Source organism: Urocampus carinirostris, chromosome 19 (genome assembly GCF_059441175.1).
Source record: "Urocampus carinirostris isolate Australia breed hairy pipefish chromosome 19, RoL_Ucar_1.0, whole genome shotgun sequence".
NCBI classification, from domain to species: Eukaryota; Metazoa; Chordata; class Actinopteri; order Syngnathiformes; family Syngnathidae; genus Urocampus; species Urocampus carinirostris.
The window spans coordinates 19,953,372-19,972,369 of record NC_142367.1 but is presented as its reverse complement, the minus strand read 5'-3'; the positions used below and the strand labels follow the sequence as shown (position 1 = coordinate 19,972,369).

The 18,998-nt window shown below is 39.3% G+C and overlaps 1 protein-coding gene across 1 annotated transcript in view; it reads right to left on the bottom strand.

The window, feature by feature from the left end:
• The window catches only part of LOC148347643 (ubiquitin carboxyl-terminal hydrolase 31-like), a 39,848-nt gene extending 21,474 nt beyond the window's left edge, over nucleotides 1-18,374 (bottom strand). The window contains exons 1-2 of the mRNA XM_088322994.1: nucleotides 16,346-18,374; nucleotides 1,116-1,253 (exon numbers count right to left, since the gene is read on the bottom strand). Of these exons, the coding sequence (XP_088179120.1) occupies nucleotides 1,116-1,253; nucleotides 16,346-16,903 (696 nt within the window). The 5' untranslated portion in view covers nucleotides 16,904-18,374. The remainder of the gene's footprint in view (nucleotides 1-1,115; nucleotides 1,254-16,345) is intronic.
• Nucleotides 18,375-18,998: the final 624 nt, after the last annotated feature.

Sequence of the window (18,998 nt, the reverse complement as noted above, 5' to 3'; positions counted from 1 at the left end):
AGCGCAATGTTCCCTCTAAGCTGCGTGTGTGCGCAATTGCGCACTACCCAGAGCTTTTCCGCGCACAAGAAAATCTAGCCGGCTCACAAAAATCAGGGCTCGAAATTGCTAATTAAGAAGCGAATTAAGTCGAAGTTACAGTGCATGAAGGTAAAAATACACAGGTTCCCCTGACGTTGTGTTCTAAATGCGGTATTTTGAAGTCAAGGTCGAAGTAGAGCCAAGTTGAGTAAAGTCAGAAGAGTTTTTCGAGAACTGGCTTCTTCGGCTCGGGTCCTAAACAGCTCTTCGGGTTGTTTTTGCTTCTTTCATCCCTATATGACCAAATATTATGTAAAATTATGCACAAAATGACTTAAAGGAAGAGGGAATAGAACAAAATGGAAAAAACACCAAAATGAAAAAGTAGTGAAAAGCTGAGAAAAAAGAAACAAATGGAAGAGAAAAAAGAAGGAAAAATTCAGAAAAAAAGCAAGAAAAAATGAAAAGAAAGAAACAAAGGGAAAAAAGTAAGCAGAGAACACAAAGATAAAAGTAACAGCTCGGAAAAAATAAACACAACGAGATTTTTTTAAAGGAATTTTTAAAAAAATTGAAAAAAAAGTTTGTGTTGCATTCAAATAATTTCGAATTATACCAAGTCCATCTTGTTGCCAACATTGTACTTCCACTAAAAAATGTGATTAAATACAGTTGTGTATCGTGCAACCGACTAAATAAGCCCCCAAAAATGTTAATATTATGCGACAAAAGATACCAGGAAAAAAAAGAAATGGAAATCTAGTGAAAGAATTGTTGTAAAAACAAATGGCGTTTGTAGGCCGTACAAGTTTGCAATCGTGCATTCGTCAATTCATTCAAAAGTGAAAAATCATTTTGCATTGCCGGAAACTCAGCAAAATGTAACGTGATGTCAAGTTTTGGACATGTTTGATAACGACTTAGTTGCCACACTTGGGATTGCTGTTGCTCACTGTTGTTTCAAGCATTGCTCACAGACTTTGTGTGAACGCTCAGACCCGTGGAAAACTACAGGGAACATTGTCTACGACACCAAGATACTTCGTAAGTTTTACTACGGCTATAAATAAACATGCTGTTGGGTAGCCGTTTACCGTCCTGGGGGGCCTGACGTCGGGGTGGATGATGTTGTTGAGGTCTTCGTGAACCCGATCCAGCAGCCAGAGGAGAAATTCTTGGGCGTCGTGCTGGGAGTTGCCCTTGAACTGAAGGGCGCTCTTTGATACCACGTTCTGAAGCCAGGAAAAACACTGTTAGATGGATAGCTAGAAGAGCTAGGTAGCTTGATAGCTAGGTAGATAGCTAGATAGATAGCTATATATCTAGGTAGCTAGATAACTAGAAAGCTCGATAGATAGATAGATAGTTTGCTCGATAGCTAGCCTGACCGAAAGCTTGACAGATACTGTAGATTCAGATTCAGATATACTCTATTGTCATTCTTGTACACGTGTATACAGAACGAAATGTCGATACATCTGACCCCCACAGTTTCCTTGAATGTACAGATATAAATAAAATGTTGTATTGGAGTGTTGAAGTACTAATAATATACTAAATAATTATAGCTATGTATAATATTATACAGTGGTGCAAAGAGTGCAAGAGGAGCAGCTAACCAGATGTGCAAAATGGGCAGTCAGGTAAACAAGTCACTATACAATAACAATCACACTGGAGTACGATAGTAGAGAGGAGAGCAGATGTGCAAAACAGTGGCTAGGTATAAGAGAACTGCCAGTAGTGCAAAGAAAAACAAAAAAACAGATGTACAGATTAGTATCTGTGTAGGCTTACTATGTGTGTGATTGACCATTTAACAGTCTAATGGCCAGGGGGACAAAGCTGTAGCTCGACAGCTAAATAGATATAAAGGTAGCTAGGTATGTTGGTAGGTAAGTAGGTCCGTATGTCAGTAGGTTGGTAGGTAGATATGTAGGTACATAGGCGAATAGGTGATTCAAGATGGCGGCGCGCCTGTGCGCAGCAGCTTCACGTGTCTCTCCAGTAAATCTTTCTACGTGTTCTTTTATCTCTCATCTTTTCTTTGATAAATGCTTGCTCGGCAACTATCACCTTAAGTCGTAGCCTTATCCTCCTTGTTTTATAACCTTATCTTCTCTGTTTCTTTATCTTCTTGGCTTTTTACCTCACTGTGAATGTGTGACACTGGAGTGTCATGCCCAATTCCGTTGTCACAATATGTTAACCCATTTTGTAACAATAACAATAAAGGTCTATTCTATTCTATTCTACGTGGATAGTTTGACTGTAGATATAAACTGTATCTAGATAACAAGCCCACCTTGTAAATATGTTGCCATTTTATCTTTACATTTTTTTCTACCTTGTTTTCCACTTTTAGGTCTTTTTATTCCATGTTTTAGCCACAAGTAGCATGTCTAATCTTGTTGTAAACAATGATCGCTAAATCGTTGTCAAAGATCGTAAAGACAATTCTAATAAAACTGGAGGTATTTAACCAGGGTTGGGTAGGGTTACTTTAACTTGATTACTTTCAATTAGTTTTGGATTACTCCATTACCAAATATGTTAATAAAAGACAAAATAAACTAAATATGAATAAAATTACTAAATTTTGTGCAGGCTTGGGGAGTAACGGAATAGATGGAACGTCAAAAATGATGTTGGCAAGCTGTTTGGATTTATTTTTATTTTGTTTCTGTCGCATTTTATGTTAGTTTTGCCGGAGATCAAAGAGATCAAAGGCAGGAGAGAACGCTTACCACGTGTTGTGAGTCATCATTTTATTCATATTTAGTTTCTTTTGTCTTCTATTAGCATCTTTGGTATTGGAGTCATCCAAAAGTCATTGAAAGTAATCCAGTTAAAGTAACCCTACCCAACCCTGTATATAACTAGGTAGCTAGCAGAAAGTCTATGCACAATCAATTTTCACAAAAGATAGGAAGTTATCTATAACCCTAGCTAGGGGGGATAGCAATTTTATACCGCTTGATAACTAAAATAAAAAACAGAAAAGTAAGAACAACAACATAATATTTAGCTTGCTAGCAAACAATTTATCCAAAACAGTGGTTAGTTAGTTAGTTAGTTAGTTAGTTAGGATGTGCAAAAAAGAAAGGAAGATTTTGAAAAATTAGTTTTAATACATAGTTAAAACGTTTTGCTTGTGTAAAAAGTAACTACTCATAGCTTGTAACTACCTTACACAATTACCCTAGTTTGCAGCTTTCCCTAATCAAAATGAATCGCCTAAATTACATTTTTTTAAGTGATGAATTCATCAAATCAATCTGATTTATGGCCCAGCTCTATGAGTTAGGTACATGTAACACTAGTTAGCTCGCTGATAGGGTTTTATAACTTTATTTATCCTACAGTTGACATTAATACGTTATATATATATATATATATATATATATATATTCTTAGTCATTCAGAAGAAGTTCTCAGCTTGTAAACTGCCTCCAAGGCCTAGAGTCGTGTCTCACATACCAACGGATGTTCCCTGACCTGGAATGACCTCTTCATGCCAAAGAGCGTGAAATGAAGAAAAGGCAGTCTCACCCATGACCAGAGGAAACCTTCCATCACCAGCCGGAAGGCAAGCTTTCCAAAAAAGACACTGATTAACTCTACGTAGCAGTCTCCTTTGTTAGATAGAATCCCCGCCCCTCAGTAAAGAGGCATGTATTAGGGCAAAAAACATAATAAAAAGAAAGGAGGTTCGGAGATTTCTTCAGAGTCAGCCGAGGCAACACGCAGAACGGGCGGCTCTCAATATGATGATTAATAAAGTAACTAATTATAAAGAACCGATTCTCTTTGTCCTATATTGTAGAGTGTTTTATTATAGATGTTGGAAAATTAAACCTAACATTTAATTGGTCCTTCGAAAGCCGGATTCCAAAAGACTAGACGATTCCAGGACGCGAGAGGAAAATCCAGGAAAAGACTGTGGCCACAGCATAAAGACCCTTTTTCCGGGACTGGACCTTCCCTCGCGGGCTGGGATCTGACGGTTGACGGAAAGCCAAGGACTTAGAGAATCGTGAGTAAAATTTATTCACAACATTGTGTGCATGTAAATTACCGGTAAAAAGAACTAGGAGAATAGAACTCGCGAGCGGGGGGGGGCAGATTCTTAAAGTTTAGGAATCCTCCGTCGAAAAGCTTAGGAATCCTTTGTAGAAAAGGAAAATCTTAACAAAGTTTAAGAATCCTCCTTTAAAAAGGGGGGCAGATTCTTAACAGAAAAACCCTGACAATTCTAGACTCTATCAGGTAAATAGTTTTCAGACAGTTAAAATTCCGCGGGAGGTGTGGACTCCCCTAACCCAGCGCTTTAAAGTTAGTTAAATTTCACAAGGATGTGCGGAGTCCTCTGTCAACTGAAAATAAGTGAAAAAAGAACAAGATGTAAGAACGTGATCACGATAAAAACAAGACGTCTGTGTGATTGAGAAAGAGCGAATGAAATATAAAGTTGCCCCTGGGCAATTGTATTTTATATAAAAAATAATAATAATAATAAATACTCGATGAACTCATAGATGAAGGGTTATTTATAGGGAAGACCCGACCGCAATCGAGCCTCTGTGTTACTGGATAAAAGTGAGAAATTTAGGAAAAATATAAATGAGTTATTTAGATGCGTTAAATCAAAATAATGCCGGAATAATACCGAATAAGATAAAACATTCCTTTTTTCAGTTCAAAAAATTGGTAAAAAAAAAAGGACTGGGAAGACTAGGAAAAATCTAATTGAGTGAATTGAATACACTAATTTGAGATAAGGGCATTTTTATACCGAAAATATTGAAAAAAAAAAAAAAAAATTGTTTGTAAATACTTTTTTTTCTCTTTCAATTAAAATGGAAAAAATGAATTGAGTGAAATTCAAATGAGTAAGATAACTCTTAAATAAATGGATGCCATTTTCACATTAAATAGGTGAAGCTAAAATAGTAGATTTAATTGGTTTAAAGAAAAAAAAAAAAAAAAAAAAGAGAGAGAGAAACATAAAGGGGAAAGTTAATTAAATATTAAGAGAGATAATTTGGTGAAAATTAAGTGAGACTAACCTTAATACAATAGATTGGAAAAAAAAAAAAAGAAAAAACCTTACTTTTTCAACATTGAACTGTTTTACATCTAGAGTAAGTAAATGGGTAGTGTGGAGCACATTATAGAGTGCTGTTGAAGATCTTCATTGACTTGAAATGCGTTGTTTAGATGCAAACCATTTGCGATTTATGGCATTACCTTTGTAGAAATACCGTAATGTTTCCTAAAAGGGAGGATAACGAATATACGGGGCCATATAGTGAACCGCGTCTCTTTACTGAGGGAGGAAGTTAGCTCGTCAAAGGAAATTATTTCACCTATAGGTGAAGAGGGTAGGGTTTTACCGCCCAATTCTCAATGGCTAAAAGGCCAAGTGGACCTCCTTATTGACAGAGTAAAAAATAGATATAGATAACGATAAACTGATTGATCCTGAATAGGTTGGATCATAGGAATTTAAAAATAAAATAGCTGATTATTATCTTGAGACAGATCATGAGAATTTAAAAATATATCTGCATGGATAGAAAATAATGTGTACATGGCCATTTAACTTTAAAAAAAATAAAATAAATAAATAAATAAATAAATCAATAGATAAATTGTTCTGTGTAAAGAGTTGTTAGAACACGCACAGGTGGATTGGAGAATGACGGACGTATGGTCTGAGATAATTGGTCATTGTGCAAAATTGGAGGCGCAGTTAATTCACGGGATCAAGAGAGTAAATCAAGAAGGAAAAAGAAAGTAAATTTTGGCAGATGTTGAAGGAGGATCACAGGTCATAGCACGACCTTGGCAGTAAATAATTAAAAGAGATGACGTGATAGGAGTGAAGAAGAGAAAAGGGAGTATCTTTCTGGGTTGAATAATGTTTTAAATCTAGAAGGGGCATTCACACGTGACACCGAGCAAGCTGTGAATGATAAAAAAAAAAAAAAAAAAAAGGTAAATATGAGGACGCAGGAATTAAGTGGACACTAAATTAAGGAAAGTTATAATTGATACAATATTTACACAAAAATATTTGCATGTAAGAGGTTACATACAGTTGAGATTTGTGTAATATGCATTTGGTGAAAAACAACCACCGTAGTAGTAAAAAAAAAAAAAAAAAAAAAAGGGTTGTCAACATTGTGCAAAACATGTGACAGTAATTTTATAAATAAGCTATAAAAATAAAAGAACTATGTAAAGGATGAAAATCTATTTGAAGGCAAATGAACATAGACATGACATATTGTTTTGCTTTAGAACAAGAAATGAGATTAAATGCAAAGTATTACAATAATAAATTTGACTACAAAAATACTGTAGTGATACAAAAACTACACTATTTTGTTGCCATAATGAAAAATATTATAGACTAAAAAAGAATATATATATATATATACAAAAGTATATATATATAAGTGAACTGTCGTGAAAACACTACAAAAGAAACTTAGGAAAAGTTGGATTTTACAGCAAAAGTGTTGCTCTAACGATATTTTTGAGTTTCAGAATTTTGGTTCTTGTCTCATTTGGGCTCAACAATCCGCTGAGGAGAAAATGGAAGAACGGTGAGGGAAAAAAGTAGCATTACTAACGATGATGAAGACATTTGAATGGGATGAACGATGGTGAGAGCCAGAAAAGTTTTGTGTTCATATTCGGCCGGTATGAACCATAACTATGATAAGAAGATCTCATCTTGTTGGAATCCATTACAGCGATCATCGAGCAGCGATTGGAGGACACCCTGAACTGGTTGCAAGCCAATTGCAGGGCACACAAAGCTAGACAATTCACTAGCTCATTCACACATAGGGACAATTTGGACCAAACAGTCCATCTGAAATGCATGTTTTTTGAAAGAGGTAGGTAAATCGTAACAATGAGAGCAGCCAGTGGACACACACACCTGTTCCCAGGTCCTTAGTAATGCCGCACACGTGCTGGCCACTGCGCCACCGTGCTGCACACACATATATAATATGTATCTCATCTCATCTCAGCAGCTGCACCGCTTATCCTCAGAAGGGTCGCGGGGGTGCTGGAGCCCATCCCAGCAATCATCAGGCAGTGGGCAGGGGACACCCTGATATATATGGTTTTTTTTTTTAACTGAACTATCAATAATGATAATATGATAGGAATTTTGAATTCCGTGTACTAGCTTGCTAAAAGATTTAAAGATCTTGGCAGAACCCCTGAAATTTAGTGATACAAAGATCGAACTTATAAATCGGTGACAAATATAGTAGATATCTGCGTATTCATTCAGTTTTGATCATCGAATTATTAATTTATTTTCTGCATTTGTTGACGGTAATTGCGAATAACAGGCTTGTCTTTTTCCATTTTTCTACTTCTTTCTTTAACATCTTAGTACAACATAATTCGTGATGTCAATCATCAAAGCAAATGAGCCGTAAAAGCAAACTCTCTTTGATGAATTGAACGAGGAAAAAAGCCGTTTGTCTAATAAAAAGACTGACCGTCACTCGACAAGAATTACCCACAACAATGACGTGATTTCGAAGAGACGAGATCTCATTAGCTAAGATCGGCGTGCAGGAAAATAAAATAAAAACTCGTACAGCGAATTCGATAATAATGACAAGACTTGTAATGCGTTAAATCTTTGTTAAAGAGTAAACTAAATGATAATGAAAATTTAAAGGAAAAAAAGTTGCGTACCCAGCATAAATGATGCGTTTAAGACAGGTAAGTGAAAAAATGAAAACACTGAGAGTATAATACAAGATAATTATACAGAGTAGTATAAAAAGAAAGAATATTTGAGTGAACAACTAATCATTTTTCGTTGAAAATGCGAATAGCAAAGGGTAATAACTTTAAGACGTGTAGTTTTGCTCCTAATAAAGAAAGGACGATTAAAGCAATGAAGCTGACTAAAAATGGTCCATAATTTTAGTGTCAATCTTCTTGTTCGTAAATGGACAACTTCAAAAGAGGTGTATTACGTAAAAAGATTATTTCCTTAGTTGTTCTCGTATTACAGAAAAGAAGAATCGAGACTAGAAATAATCAATAACGTAGATGAAGCTATTTCAGTCACTGAATGAAATTTTTTTTCCTTTTAAACAGGAAAGAAACTAGTGTTAATAGTCAGACCAGATTTGTTTAGCTTTATATACAAGGGATTTCGGAAAGATGCTTAGAACAAAGACACTCACACACCTTGTAGCTTTTCTCTTGTTGCATGATTCACTTCAGGCATGTTGTGCATGCAAGCGGCCTAAAAACTCAGACAGGTCATAGGTAACCATGTGTGTCAACAAAATGAAACCAAGCAGCCTGCCTTTTCTTTTTTCCTGGAGGGAAACCCATCGAGGTTTTGTTTGTTTGTTTGTTTGTACATGATTCAAATTGAATCTTTTCTTCCGGCGCCGTCACGAATGGCAGCCACTCCAGCAGCTCCCATTTTATTTTCGATTGTTCTCGATTGTTCTCAGCTCAGGGATGCTGCTGGAAATGTGAATTTCCCTTCGGGGATGAACAAAGTATCTATCTATCTATCTATCTATCTATCTATCTATCTATCTATCTATCTATCTAGTGCGTAGAAACAAAGATTGTTGAGCAGAATAAAGATAATGAATAAACAAAATAGATACACTCAACAAGATAATTCATAAGTGACAAGTATGTATTGTTCTATATTGAATCAATAACAAAAGATTGATTATGATTACAGAGATAAGAAAATACATAAGAAAAGTTGTGACATGAGTTCAATTTGGCATTTTTTGATAATTTCTGTTGATCTTTTGGGATTTTTGATGTTTAGTGTGAGGGTTTGGAATTTTGACAAATTTAGCCCAAAGGACAATTGGGAGGACAATTGATTACACACTGAATTTTTTTTTTAGAATGAGTGAGTGTTACGATGGGGCAGCACGGCGGCGCAGTGGTTAGCGCTTGTGCGGCACAGTTCATGTCATGGGAACCTGTCGTGGGTTCAAATCCAGCTCCGGACTTCCTGTGCGGAGTTTGTATGTTCTCCCCGTGCTTGCGTGGGTTTCCTCCGGGCACTCCGGTTTCCTCCCACGTTCCAAAAAAAACATGCATTTCAGGTGAATTGGCCGGTCCAAATTGTCCCTAGGTGTGAATGAGCGAGTGAGTTGTCTGTCCCCGTGTGCCCTGCGATTGGCTGGCAACCAGTTCAGGGTGTCCCCTGCCCACTGCCCAGAGATGGCTGGGATGGGCTCCAGCCCCCCCGCGACCCTAATGAGGATGAGCGGTACGGCTAATGAGATGAGATGAGATGAGTGTTACGATTAACAAGTGTTAAGCAAATGTGTAACAAATACTGACTTATGGTTTGGTTAAGTTAAAAAGGGAACGGTTTCTATGAAAGAGAATTTTTAGAAGACAATGAGAAATAGATTGAACAATCTTGAAGAGGTTCATAAGAAATGAAAATCACGGATTAATTGATTTTGAGACATATCATGCCAATTTAAAAATAATTGCATGAGAAATAAATGGGTAGAAATTGATTAAACTAAGATAATGTCTACTAGTACTTAAATTTAGAGAAAAAATTTAAGACATAGAGTAATCCGGCCAATTTACTAAAAAATCCCACTACGTAAGCACAATGGTATTAACGAGACTCTCAAGTGCCAGTGAATTGCACAAAAAGACATCAGTCATCCATTGTCTGCGCAGCTTATCAACAGCGAGGCCAAGGGAGTGATATGGAGCACATCCCAGCTACGCTCAAAGGGGGTGGGGGTAGCACACACGGCGAGTCAAAAGGTCACATGTCCTTGAATGTGAACAAGAAAGCTCTGCTGAGCAACACCAAACAGCGTGACTGGGTCAAGATAGTAATGATAAAATAGGGACAGTAGAACAGTATCAAAACAATGAATAGTTAACTGGGGAAGAAGGAATTTTTAATCTCGAAAGAGTTCTCTTTGAAGAAACAATCAAACCCGAAGTAACATTATTAGTTCAAGGCACTCCTGTAAAATTTCTCTGTGATACTAGGGCGTGCAGAACCACCCTTAAAGAACAAATCCCAAATGTGACCCTCGGGCCAAACAAAGTAATGGTGCGCGCAGCTCAGGGGGTATTAAAAAGAGTCCCAGAAACCGAGCTGATGTGGCTTAAAGACCCGGAAGGGAAGTCATGTCAAATGTCAATTTTAGTGCTGCCCGAATGCCCAGTTAATTTGTTGGGACGAGACGGACTTGTAGCCCTAGGGTTAGCCATAATGCCACCATTGTGATGTCCATACCGATAACCTCTTTAAAAAGGTTCCAGTGAGGCAGTCTAGGGGGACAGCCAACACATATTACTGGGCAAGGGTGGGAGGAGTACTGGTGGTACGTGTTTGGACACGGAGCGTTCCAAGCGTGGGAGTATTTGGTTATAACGGAGGCAGGGGAGTACTGGACCCCAGGGGACAGCTCTGAGGCCCAGTATTTCAAAAATCGGGTTAAATTGCAGCATCAAGGAAGCAATTTACAACTGACTATAACCGTAACAAACCAGACAATTCGACCTCCGGGGTCAGATTTTTTTTTTAACAGCACGTGCTGGGGTTTCACGTTGTGGGCCTGGTCCTCGGGACCGTTTTGTTTTCCGGTCGTGGTGTGTGTAGATGACAGTATGAAATCGACTGATCAGCCAAAATTAAGTAACTACTCTCTAACGACAAATATCACATCAGTAAGCATGTCAGTCAAAGACATTGATGCGTGGTTCAAAGTTACCACAGGAATTTCAAGGATAGATGACAACTAGTTGCTAATGGCTGAGCAGGCGGCACATGCTGTCATGATTAATTGTGTTGTGTGTATGGGTGCTCGCCTCAAAAGAGAGTTGTAAAATCCACTCTGAACTCAGAGTGCCTGATAAACGTAATGAATAATGCTGTACCAAACGGAAACTGCTCTTTCTGGGATCAAACCTACCCCGGAACGACAGTTGAAAAACATAAGCCTGTGTTTTCTAAAAGAGTAGTTCAAAATAATTTTACCTGTATAAATAGAATCGGACTTTGTGATAGTCTGAATGGTATACAATGTCACCAAAATGTTGACAGTCAATATAACATTTAAACCACTCTCCCGGAGTGACATCTGATGGTGGTGTGGAGGAGACAAGTTGTATGATAGACTACCGCACAATACCACAGGATTGTGTGCATCTGTGAAGAGCTTGTTACCACATGCATGGAAAAGTAAAGGTCTACCTATGCCTGGAGTGACAATGATCCTACATACATCGACAGCATTGGTGTTCCAAGAGGCGTACCAGATGAATACAAATTAGTAAATCAAGTAGCAGCGGGTTTTTTTTTTGAATCTTTGATTTGGTATTGGTGTACAATTGATAAAATGTTGACAGAATCAACTATATCCATTTCAATGTGCAGAAGTTAGGAAACAAAACAGAACAAGGTTTCTCCGCCATAACGAGCAACTGCTACCTCCCTCATGGCTTTCCAGAACCGGATTGCTATTGATATGCTACTGGCTGAAAAGGGAGGGGTCTGTTCTATCTTTGGTGACCAATGTTGCACGTTCATACCGAACGACACGGCAGCAGACGGAAGTCTGACAAAGGCCCTGGAAGGCCTCAGGTCACTTAACAACAAGATGAAAGACCACTAAAGAGTTGACACACAAATGTGGGATGGTTTTGGAGATACGTTTGGAAAATATAAAAAAAAAAATGTATACTATACCCGTTTTTGCGGATATTCTCACATTGTGTGGATGTTGTTGTATTCCGTGCATAAGAACATTGCTAACGAGACTACTTACAACAGCTCTTGCCCCAATGCAGGCAAAGATGGTACCTTTGTATGCTCTGTTGCCCTCGGATACCAATGCTGACGATGACTCTGGCAATTACCATAAAAATGATGATGGTGAAAATTGTAATGACACAAATGTTGATGATGATTGCCTGTCTCTGCATTTTCATGATTTTTACTCAGATCCTGGTCATTATGACGACAACCTCTAAGTGTAACGACTGTTGTTGTGTTCTTGATTTCTCTGTTGAAAATCGTATTGCGAAGTGACAGTTGAATGAAGTATTATGTCTCCGGTAGGATAAAGAGGAGGGAATGATAGGGTTTTATAACTTTATTTATCCTACAGTTGACATTAATACGTTATATATATATATATATATATATATATATATATATATTCTTAGTCATTCAGAAGAAGTTCTCAGCTTGTAAACTGCCTCCAAGGCCTAGAGTCGTGTCTCACATACCAACGGATGTTCCCTGACCTGGAATGACCTCTTCATGCCAAAGAGCGTGAAATGAAGAAAAGGCAGTCTCACCCATGACCAGAGGAAACCTTCCATCACCAGCCGGAAGGCAAGCTTTCCAAAAAAGACACTGATTAACTCTACGTAGCAGTCTCCTTTGTTAGATAGAATCCCCGCCCCTCAGTAAAGAGGCATGTATTAGGGCAAAAAACATAATAAAAAGAAAGGAGGTTCGGAGATTTCTTCAGAGTCAGCCGAGGCAACACGCAGAACGGGCGGCTCTCAATATGATGATTAATAAAGTAACTAATTATAAAGAACCGATTCTCTTTGTCCTATATTGTAGAGTGTTTTATTATAGATGTTGGAAAATTAAACCTAACACTCGCTAACAGAATAAGAATACATACAGTAACTGTCTCGCTAAATAGCATAGGCTTTGTCCAAAACCAATGTTTACAAATTTTAACTCCACTTTAAAGCAAAAGTGTGTAATATTAGACCTTTAGACAGCATTGTATTGTCTAATTCCAATGAAAACAAGTGCGACAGAGAACAGCATTGCAGCAAGATGCCAAACAAACATGGCGGCGACCTCTAAGTAGGGAGTCCACTATGTTAAAGAAATACACTGGGTTTCTTTTACCTTTTTGCCTAGTATTCAAATCAAGGTTGTTGTTTTTTTTTACTGAACAAAAGTTTTTGTTACCAGAAGGTACTAAATATGACACATTGTCCCTTTAACCTACAAAACAGTAAAACAACACAAATAAGCAAGAGTTACGGAGTCAGAAGATGAGCAGAAATGGAGCGACAGTTAGCCTTCACTAGCATGTCCCCCAGGCAACAAAAGTCACCTCTGCTCGCTTGGGTCATAAATCACGCATGCTAGTTTTCGTACTGCTAATGATAAAAACAACAATATCCATGATCATCAATGATCAGGATTTTACTGTTTTTTCCCACTATGCTATTTACAGTACACGATTTACGACTGTCTCTTTGAGAAGACGTGAAAAAACGATTCGTAATCTTCCTGTCAACCAAGGTAGGAGGAAAAAAAACACCCCAAAATGAGAGCGCTTTTAAGAAGGACGCTACAGTGTCTTTGATGGTTTCGTTTGTCTCTTTGTGTGATTAGAGAAGACGAAAATAGATCAGCCGAAAATATGACGCAAAAGGCGAAAACGTCTGCTTTTTACGATTGAGCAATTTCGTTTTTTTAAGTACTAGTGTGTGATATTTGACCACTAGATGTCACTGTATTTTCTCATGCAAAAAAAAAACTGGTAGCAAGATGCCAGACCAACGTGGCGGCGACTTCTAAGTAGGGATATGCAAAAGAAATACAATTTTCTCCACCTATGATTATTCATGACATTGGTAGGATAATTCATGTATTTTTGCCTAGTATTCTGATAAATGTTTGTTTTTATGACTGAATTAAATTATTTTGTACCACTAGGAGGCACTAAATATTTCACACAGTCCCTTTAAGCTTCAACTCCCATTCTGAAAGCGAGAATACCTTGTTTTCGTCGGTTATTTTGTTACTTCACACCAAAAAAACACCCAAAAAGAGGGCACGTATTATATGAAACTAGTTCATAGGTGAGAGGAAAATTCAAAATTTAATCGTTGCAACTTCCTACTAAAACATGGACACACGTGTTAAACTTTCACATTTGTATGATGTATTAGGGCTGTCAGCTTTTGAATTTTTTATCAGAATCTGTTGTACATTTTATAGTAGACCCCTCACATTTCTGCAGAGATTTCATTAAAATAGAACATCACTGAAGAGCCATTGCTTTGATACTATGAAAAGAAGTTTGTTGACAAAAGCCATGGCTTACTGGAAAGATATCCTCTGGTCTGATGAGAATATGATTCATGTATTTGGCTTAGTGGTGTCAAGCATGTGTGGCGGCAACCAGGTGAGGAGTACAAACATGTTTGTCAAGCATGGTGTTGGGAATATCATGGTTTGCATTTTATTAAGGGAAACAAAAACTTAACCATGAACTGTGGAATACTGGAGCAAAGAACGATCCCCTCTCTCCAAAAACTGGGTCGCAGGTTGATGTTCCAGCCTGACCATGACCCCAAAAACACCTCTAAGATGACTATTGCTGTTCTAAAGAGGCTAAAAATGAAGGGGGTGGACTTGCCAAGCATGTCTCCAGATCTAAACCCAATAGAACATCTTTAGGGCATGCTCAAGCGGAAGGTGGAAAAGCACAAGACCCTGAATATCTCCCAGCTCAGCTATGTTGTCATGGAGGAATAGAAGAGCATTCCAGTGGCAACTACGGACAGACTGAAGAGATCTTTTCTTCCTCATGCCATGAGGCTCTTTAACTCTACCCGGCAGAGTAAAATCCCACATTAAACCACACCCCCTACATTGCATATTACCGAATTTTATTGCAATATGTATTCTGTGTAGCACTATTTAGATATTCTATATAACACGCTACAGTGGGCATTTGCACGTCATATTGGGTATTTGTATATTGTATTCTTTTTGCTTTATTATTGTATTTTTCTCAGCTCAGGGATGCTGCTGGAAATGTGAATTTCCCTGCGGGGTTGAATAAAGTATCTATCTATCTATCTATCTATCAATTGGTGAGGCCCTGGTGAAATCCTTGGCCAGGAGGATTAAAGTGGTTCTGCAAAATCATATTGGCCACAGAAAATATTGAACTTCAGGAACTTTTGCTTTAGGGTGTACTCACTTTATTTAGCGGGGGTTTTGCAACTAATGGCTGTGGTTTAAGTTTTTTTAAGGGGGGGCAAATAATTTAGACTTCTATATAAGCTTTACATAGATTACCTTTCGTTGTGTCAAAGCAATGTTTCTTCAGTGTTGTTCAATTAAACATAATGATGAAATTTCTGCAGAAATGCAAGGGTTGTACTAACTTTTGTGACACACTGTATATCCACAGACTTTTTAACTGTCTTGCTAACTAGCATGAAATTGGACAAACAAGAAGCCTTTTACTGGGCCACGACAGTACCAGGGTTCCATGTTGGACGTTGGTGACTGAAACAGTAATTTTACATGTTTGTAGACTCAAATTAAGAGAATTGGACAAAATTGGCCACAGATTTGAAATGAAACTTTAGTTCACCCTAGACAGCAACCAGATGATCTGGGTTCCGTATCTGAGTCAGATCGGAGGCTTATTCTGCTACTGGTAAACATGGAAAACAGTACTGTATGTTATCCCTCTACATGAAACAGACAGTACAGGTTTCCATGTTTACCAGTAGCAGAATAAGCTACGAAGCACAACTCAAAAAAACGTCTTGGACAGGGATGGGCCCTGCCGGGCTGTACTTGCCCAAAACACTGCAGGAATTGATGCCCACAAGACCTATGTGGTTAATGAAATGAAATGAAATGATCTGCATTTATATAGCGCTTTTCAAGTCAATGACTTCCCAAAGCGCTTTACAATGTGCTCCACATTTCCCAATAGCGGCCTTGCAGCCATGTAAGGCGCTAACCTGCTTATTGGGGGTATTAGGGGTTGAGTGTCTTACCCAAGGACACTTCGACATGTAACACGGACGAGCCGGGATTCGAACTGGGATCCCTGGATCCCAAGACGAGCGCTCTACCTCCTGAGCTACTGCCGCCCCAGGGACCCATGAACCATCAATTGTAGTGTCAGTAATTTATTAGATAAGAAGTAGAGAAGGTATGCTGAAGACCTCAACAGAGGTTATTTTCAAGCATTTCATGTTTGACATCGGTGACGGAAACAGTATGTTGTACATGTTTGTCTATTCAGATTTTGAAAATTTGACAAACTTGGTTACCGATTTGAAATATGACTTTAGGTCACTATTACTGTAATTTATTAGATAAAGGGTTGAACAGTTTAACAGAGGTCCTTCTTGTGCTGCTGGAAGTTACTAGCTCTATGTTGGTCAATGCTAACTGAAACAGTATCTAGTACATCGTGGATTTGTGACCATTTTTCATAGTTCCAAACGTAAAGCTTACCTTGAAATCTTGGCTATGCTGGGGCGTATACTCAAAGGTCCACAGGGCTCGAACCAGGCCAGACAGTTGCTCCGTCACTTCCCCCGAGTCCACCTGTTTCTGCTGACTGGACTTCCTCTGCACCAGCACCCCGTTGGACTTACAGGCCTTGGTTTCGGTCCCTGCGCCGGCCTCGGTCCCCGCGCCGCCTTCGCATCGGAACTGCTCCAGGGCCAGGTACTCGGCGAAAAGCTCGGTGTTGCTCAGGCACTGCAGGATGGCGTTCATGAAGCAGGTGTTGCCGTGGTTCTTGAGCCCGGCCACGCCCGGGACTTTATCGCCGAAGGGGAACCCCCCGCAGTCGCTGTCGTCCGACTGAAGCGATCCGGTGGTGGCGGCGATCAATGAAGCGTCGTCCTTGTCGTCGCGGGAGGCCTGCTCGTCCGTGCTAAAATGAGACAAGGTGGACAAGGTCCGCAGGACCCGGTTCATGAAGCTGCCCACCGAGCGGACCGAGCTTCTCCGGAACAGCTTCTTGCTGAAGGATTTCTTCTCCTTGTTGGTGACCAATTTCGACATGGCGGCGAAATTTTGGCGGGCTTTTGGATGAAGGAGGTTAGCACGCTTGCCTTGCAGTTCTAAGGTTCCGAGTTTGACTTCTGTGTGGAGTTTATCTGTTCCATACCTGTCCCATACCCTATTTTACACGTTTTGGGATCATTTCCAATTATACGCCGTATAACAATTACAAACAAGCAACACTAAATTTACTGCAAGTGGTGATTACTCTAAGAAAGACGCAAAAAGTGTTAAGATTTTGCAGGTGGACCCAAATGTGGGGTAAGCAAAAAATGCGTCTGTGGTGCTCAAAATAAGGGTGGTATATACTAACAAAACCAGGAGAAAAGTAACAAATGAACAAGGGGTTACAAAACAACAAATCGGTAAAACAAAACAAAACCTGACATGATCCAAACCAGAAACAAAGACCGACACGGAAAAGTAAGGAACAAAGTAACAAACAACCAAATAGGCACTAAACAACCAAAAATGTCATAACAAGAAACCAGAAACAAAAACAAACAAATCTAGAGTGGCTGAGGAAATGCAAAGTAACAAACAAGTGGTCTAAAAAGAACTATCAAAATGTCCAATCCACAAACGGGAAACAAAAACCGAATCAGAGTTAAAAGTGACAGATGAAATGAAATTCCAAACCCGTTTGGCGCCCTCCGGTGGAAGGAGGAGTACCAGATGCTGACAGAAATAATTGTGTTGTTTATTTGGTAGATAAAATAAACTTGTTTTACCGAAATTATCTTTGTTTTAATTCTACATAGTCTGTCTTGCTGTGTGTAAATAGGTGCCACGTTGTTATTGTAATGTTTATAATAGCTTAATAAGTGAAATTGAAGTAATTAATAAGTAGAGCAATTGGCTGAGGTTGACAGGTATGAAGTTCTAAGCCTGCGTTATTTTTTTCCCATTAGATTTCACCCAAAAACTTTATATACTGATCTGTTTCATAATCTTATTTTGATCACTTAGCAGCCACCCCCACGCTGCATAACTCGGTCAGTATGTTCGACTCACAAGTCCGCTAGTAGAGAACGGAGAAGAGATTGCATAAACACCAAAACATGGTTCGGTTCCTCTTCTGGAACCACTCGGGCCGCCTAGCATCTCCGGCGGCCCGTGTCACGGTGGTGGATCCTCCGACATAAACATCGAGGTGGGGGTTGGGGGGTCCCTCATCTTGTATTCAACGATCTGCCCGCTTCAAAAGGCGCATCCCGTCGCTTCGCCTCCACGATCGTCGAATTTGTTTTGTTTGTCTTGCCTTCAAGCTCCTCCGCGGTTGTCGTCGTCTGTACCCCGCGATCGGAGCACCGAATCCCGCCGCCTCCTCCTGTCTTCACTTTCACTTCTAATTGGATTTCAGCGAAGTTTCGAAAAAGACGAGGTCGGGGGTGTCATTCTGGTCGGTAGTCGGTGGCTCCTCTTTTTGGGGGAAAATCCGATTCGGGGCAAGGCCGTGCAGCGCGTCCATCCTCGTCTGGAAGCAGCGACACTGCAGGCAGGCAGGGCGGGGACGGATGACGTAGCGGCCCTGTACTGGTCCATGTCGGAGGGGGAGCAGGTGGATGCTGGGTGATGATGATGCCGGGTGATGCGCTCCATCAGTCTCGGGAAAACATCCATCACAGGGTGCTGCCGTGTCAGCGTTTCGGAAAAGTGGCCATTATTTACAAACTTACTTTCAATCCAGATTCAACGACGCAAATAGCACTGTGAAAACAGTAAATGGAGCAGTTTAGTATTTCTATTTACACGGCAAGAATAACTAAATAAATCGTACTAGGTTTTACCAAGGATCCAGTCAGAGGTTGGGAAAATGGTGACATCACCGAGAAACAAGTTTTGATTGGTTAAAATCAGTTTAGATTAATACGCCTACATTATATAGTCGTAAACAACTGATACATTACACCCAGGGTTGGGTAGAGTTACCTTAACTGGATTACTTTCAATTACTTTTGGATTACTCCAATACCAAATATGCTAATAAAAGACAAAAACTAAATATGAGTAAAATTATGACTCACAACACGTGGTAAGCGTTCTCTCCCGGCTTTGATCTCTGGCAAAACTAACATAAAATGCGACAGAAACA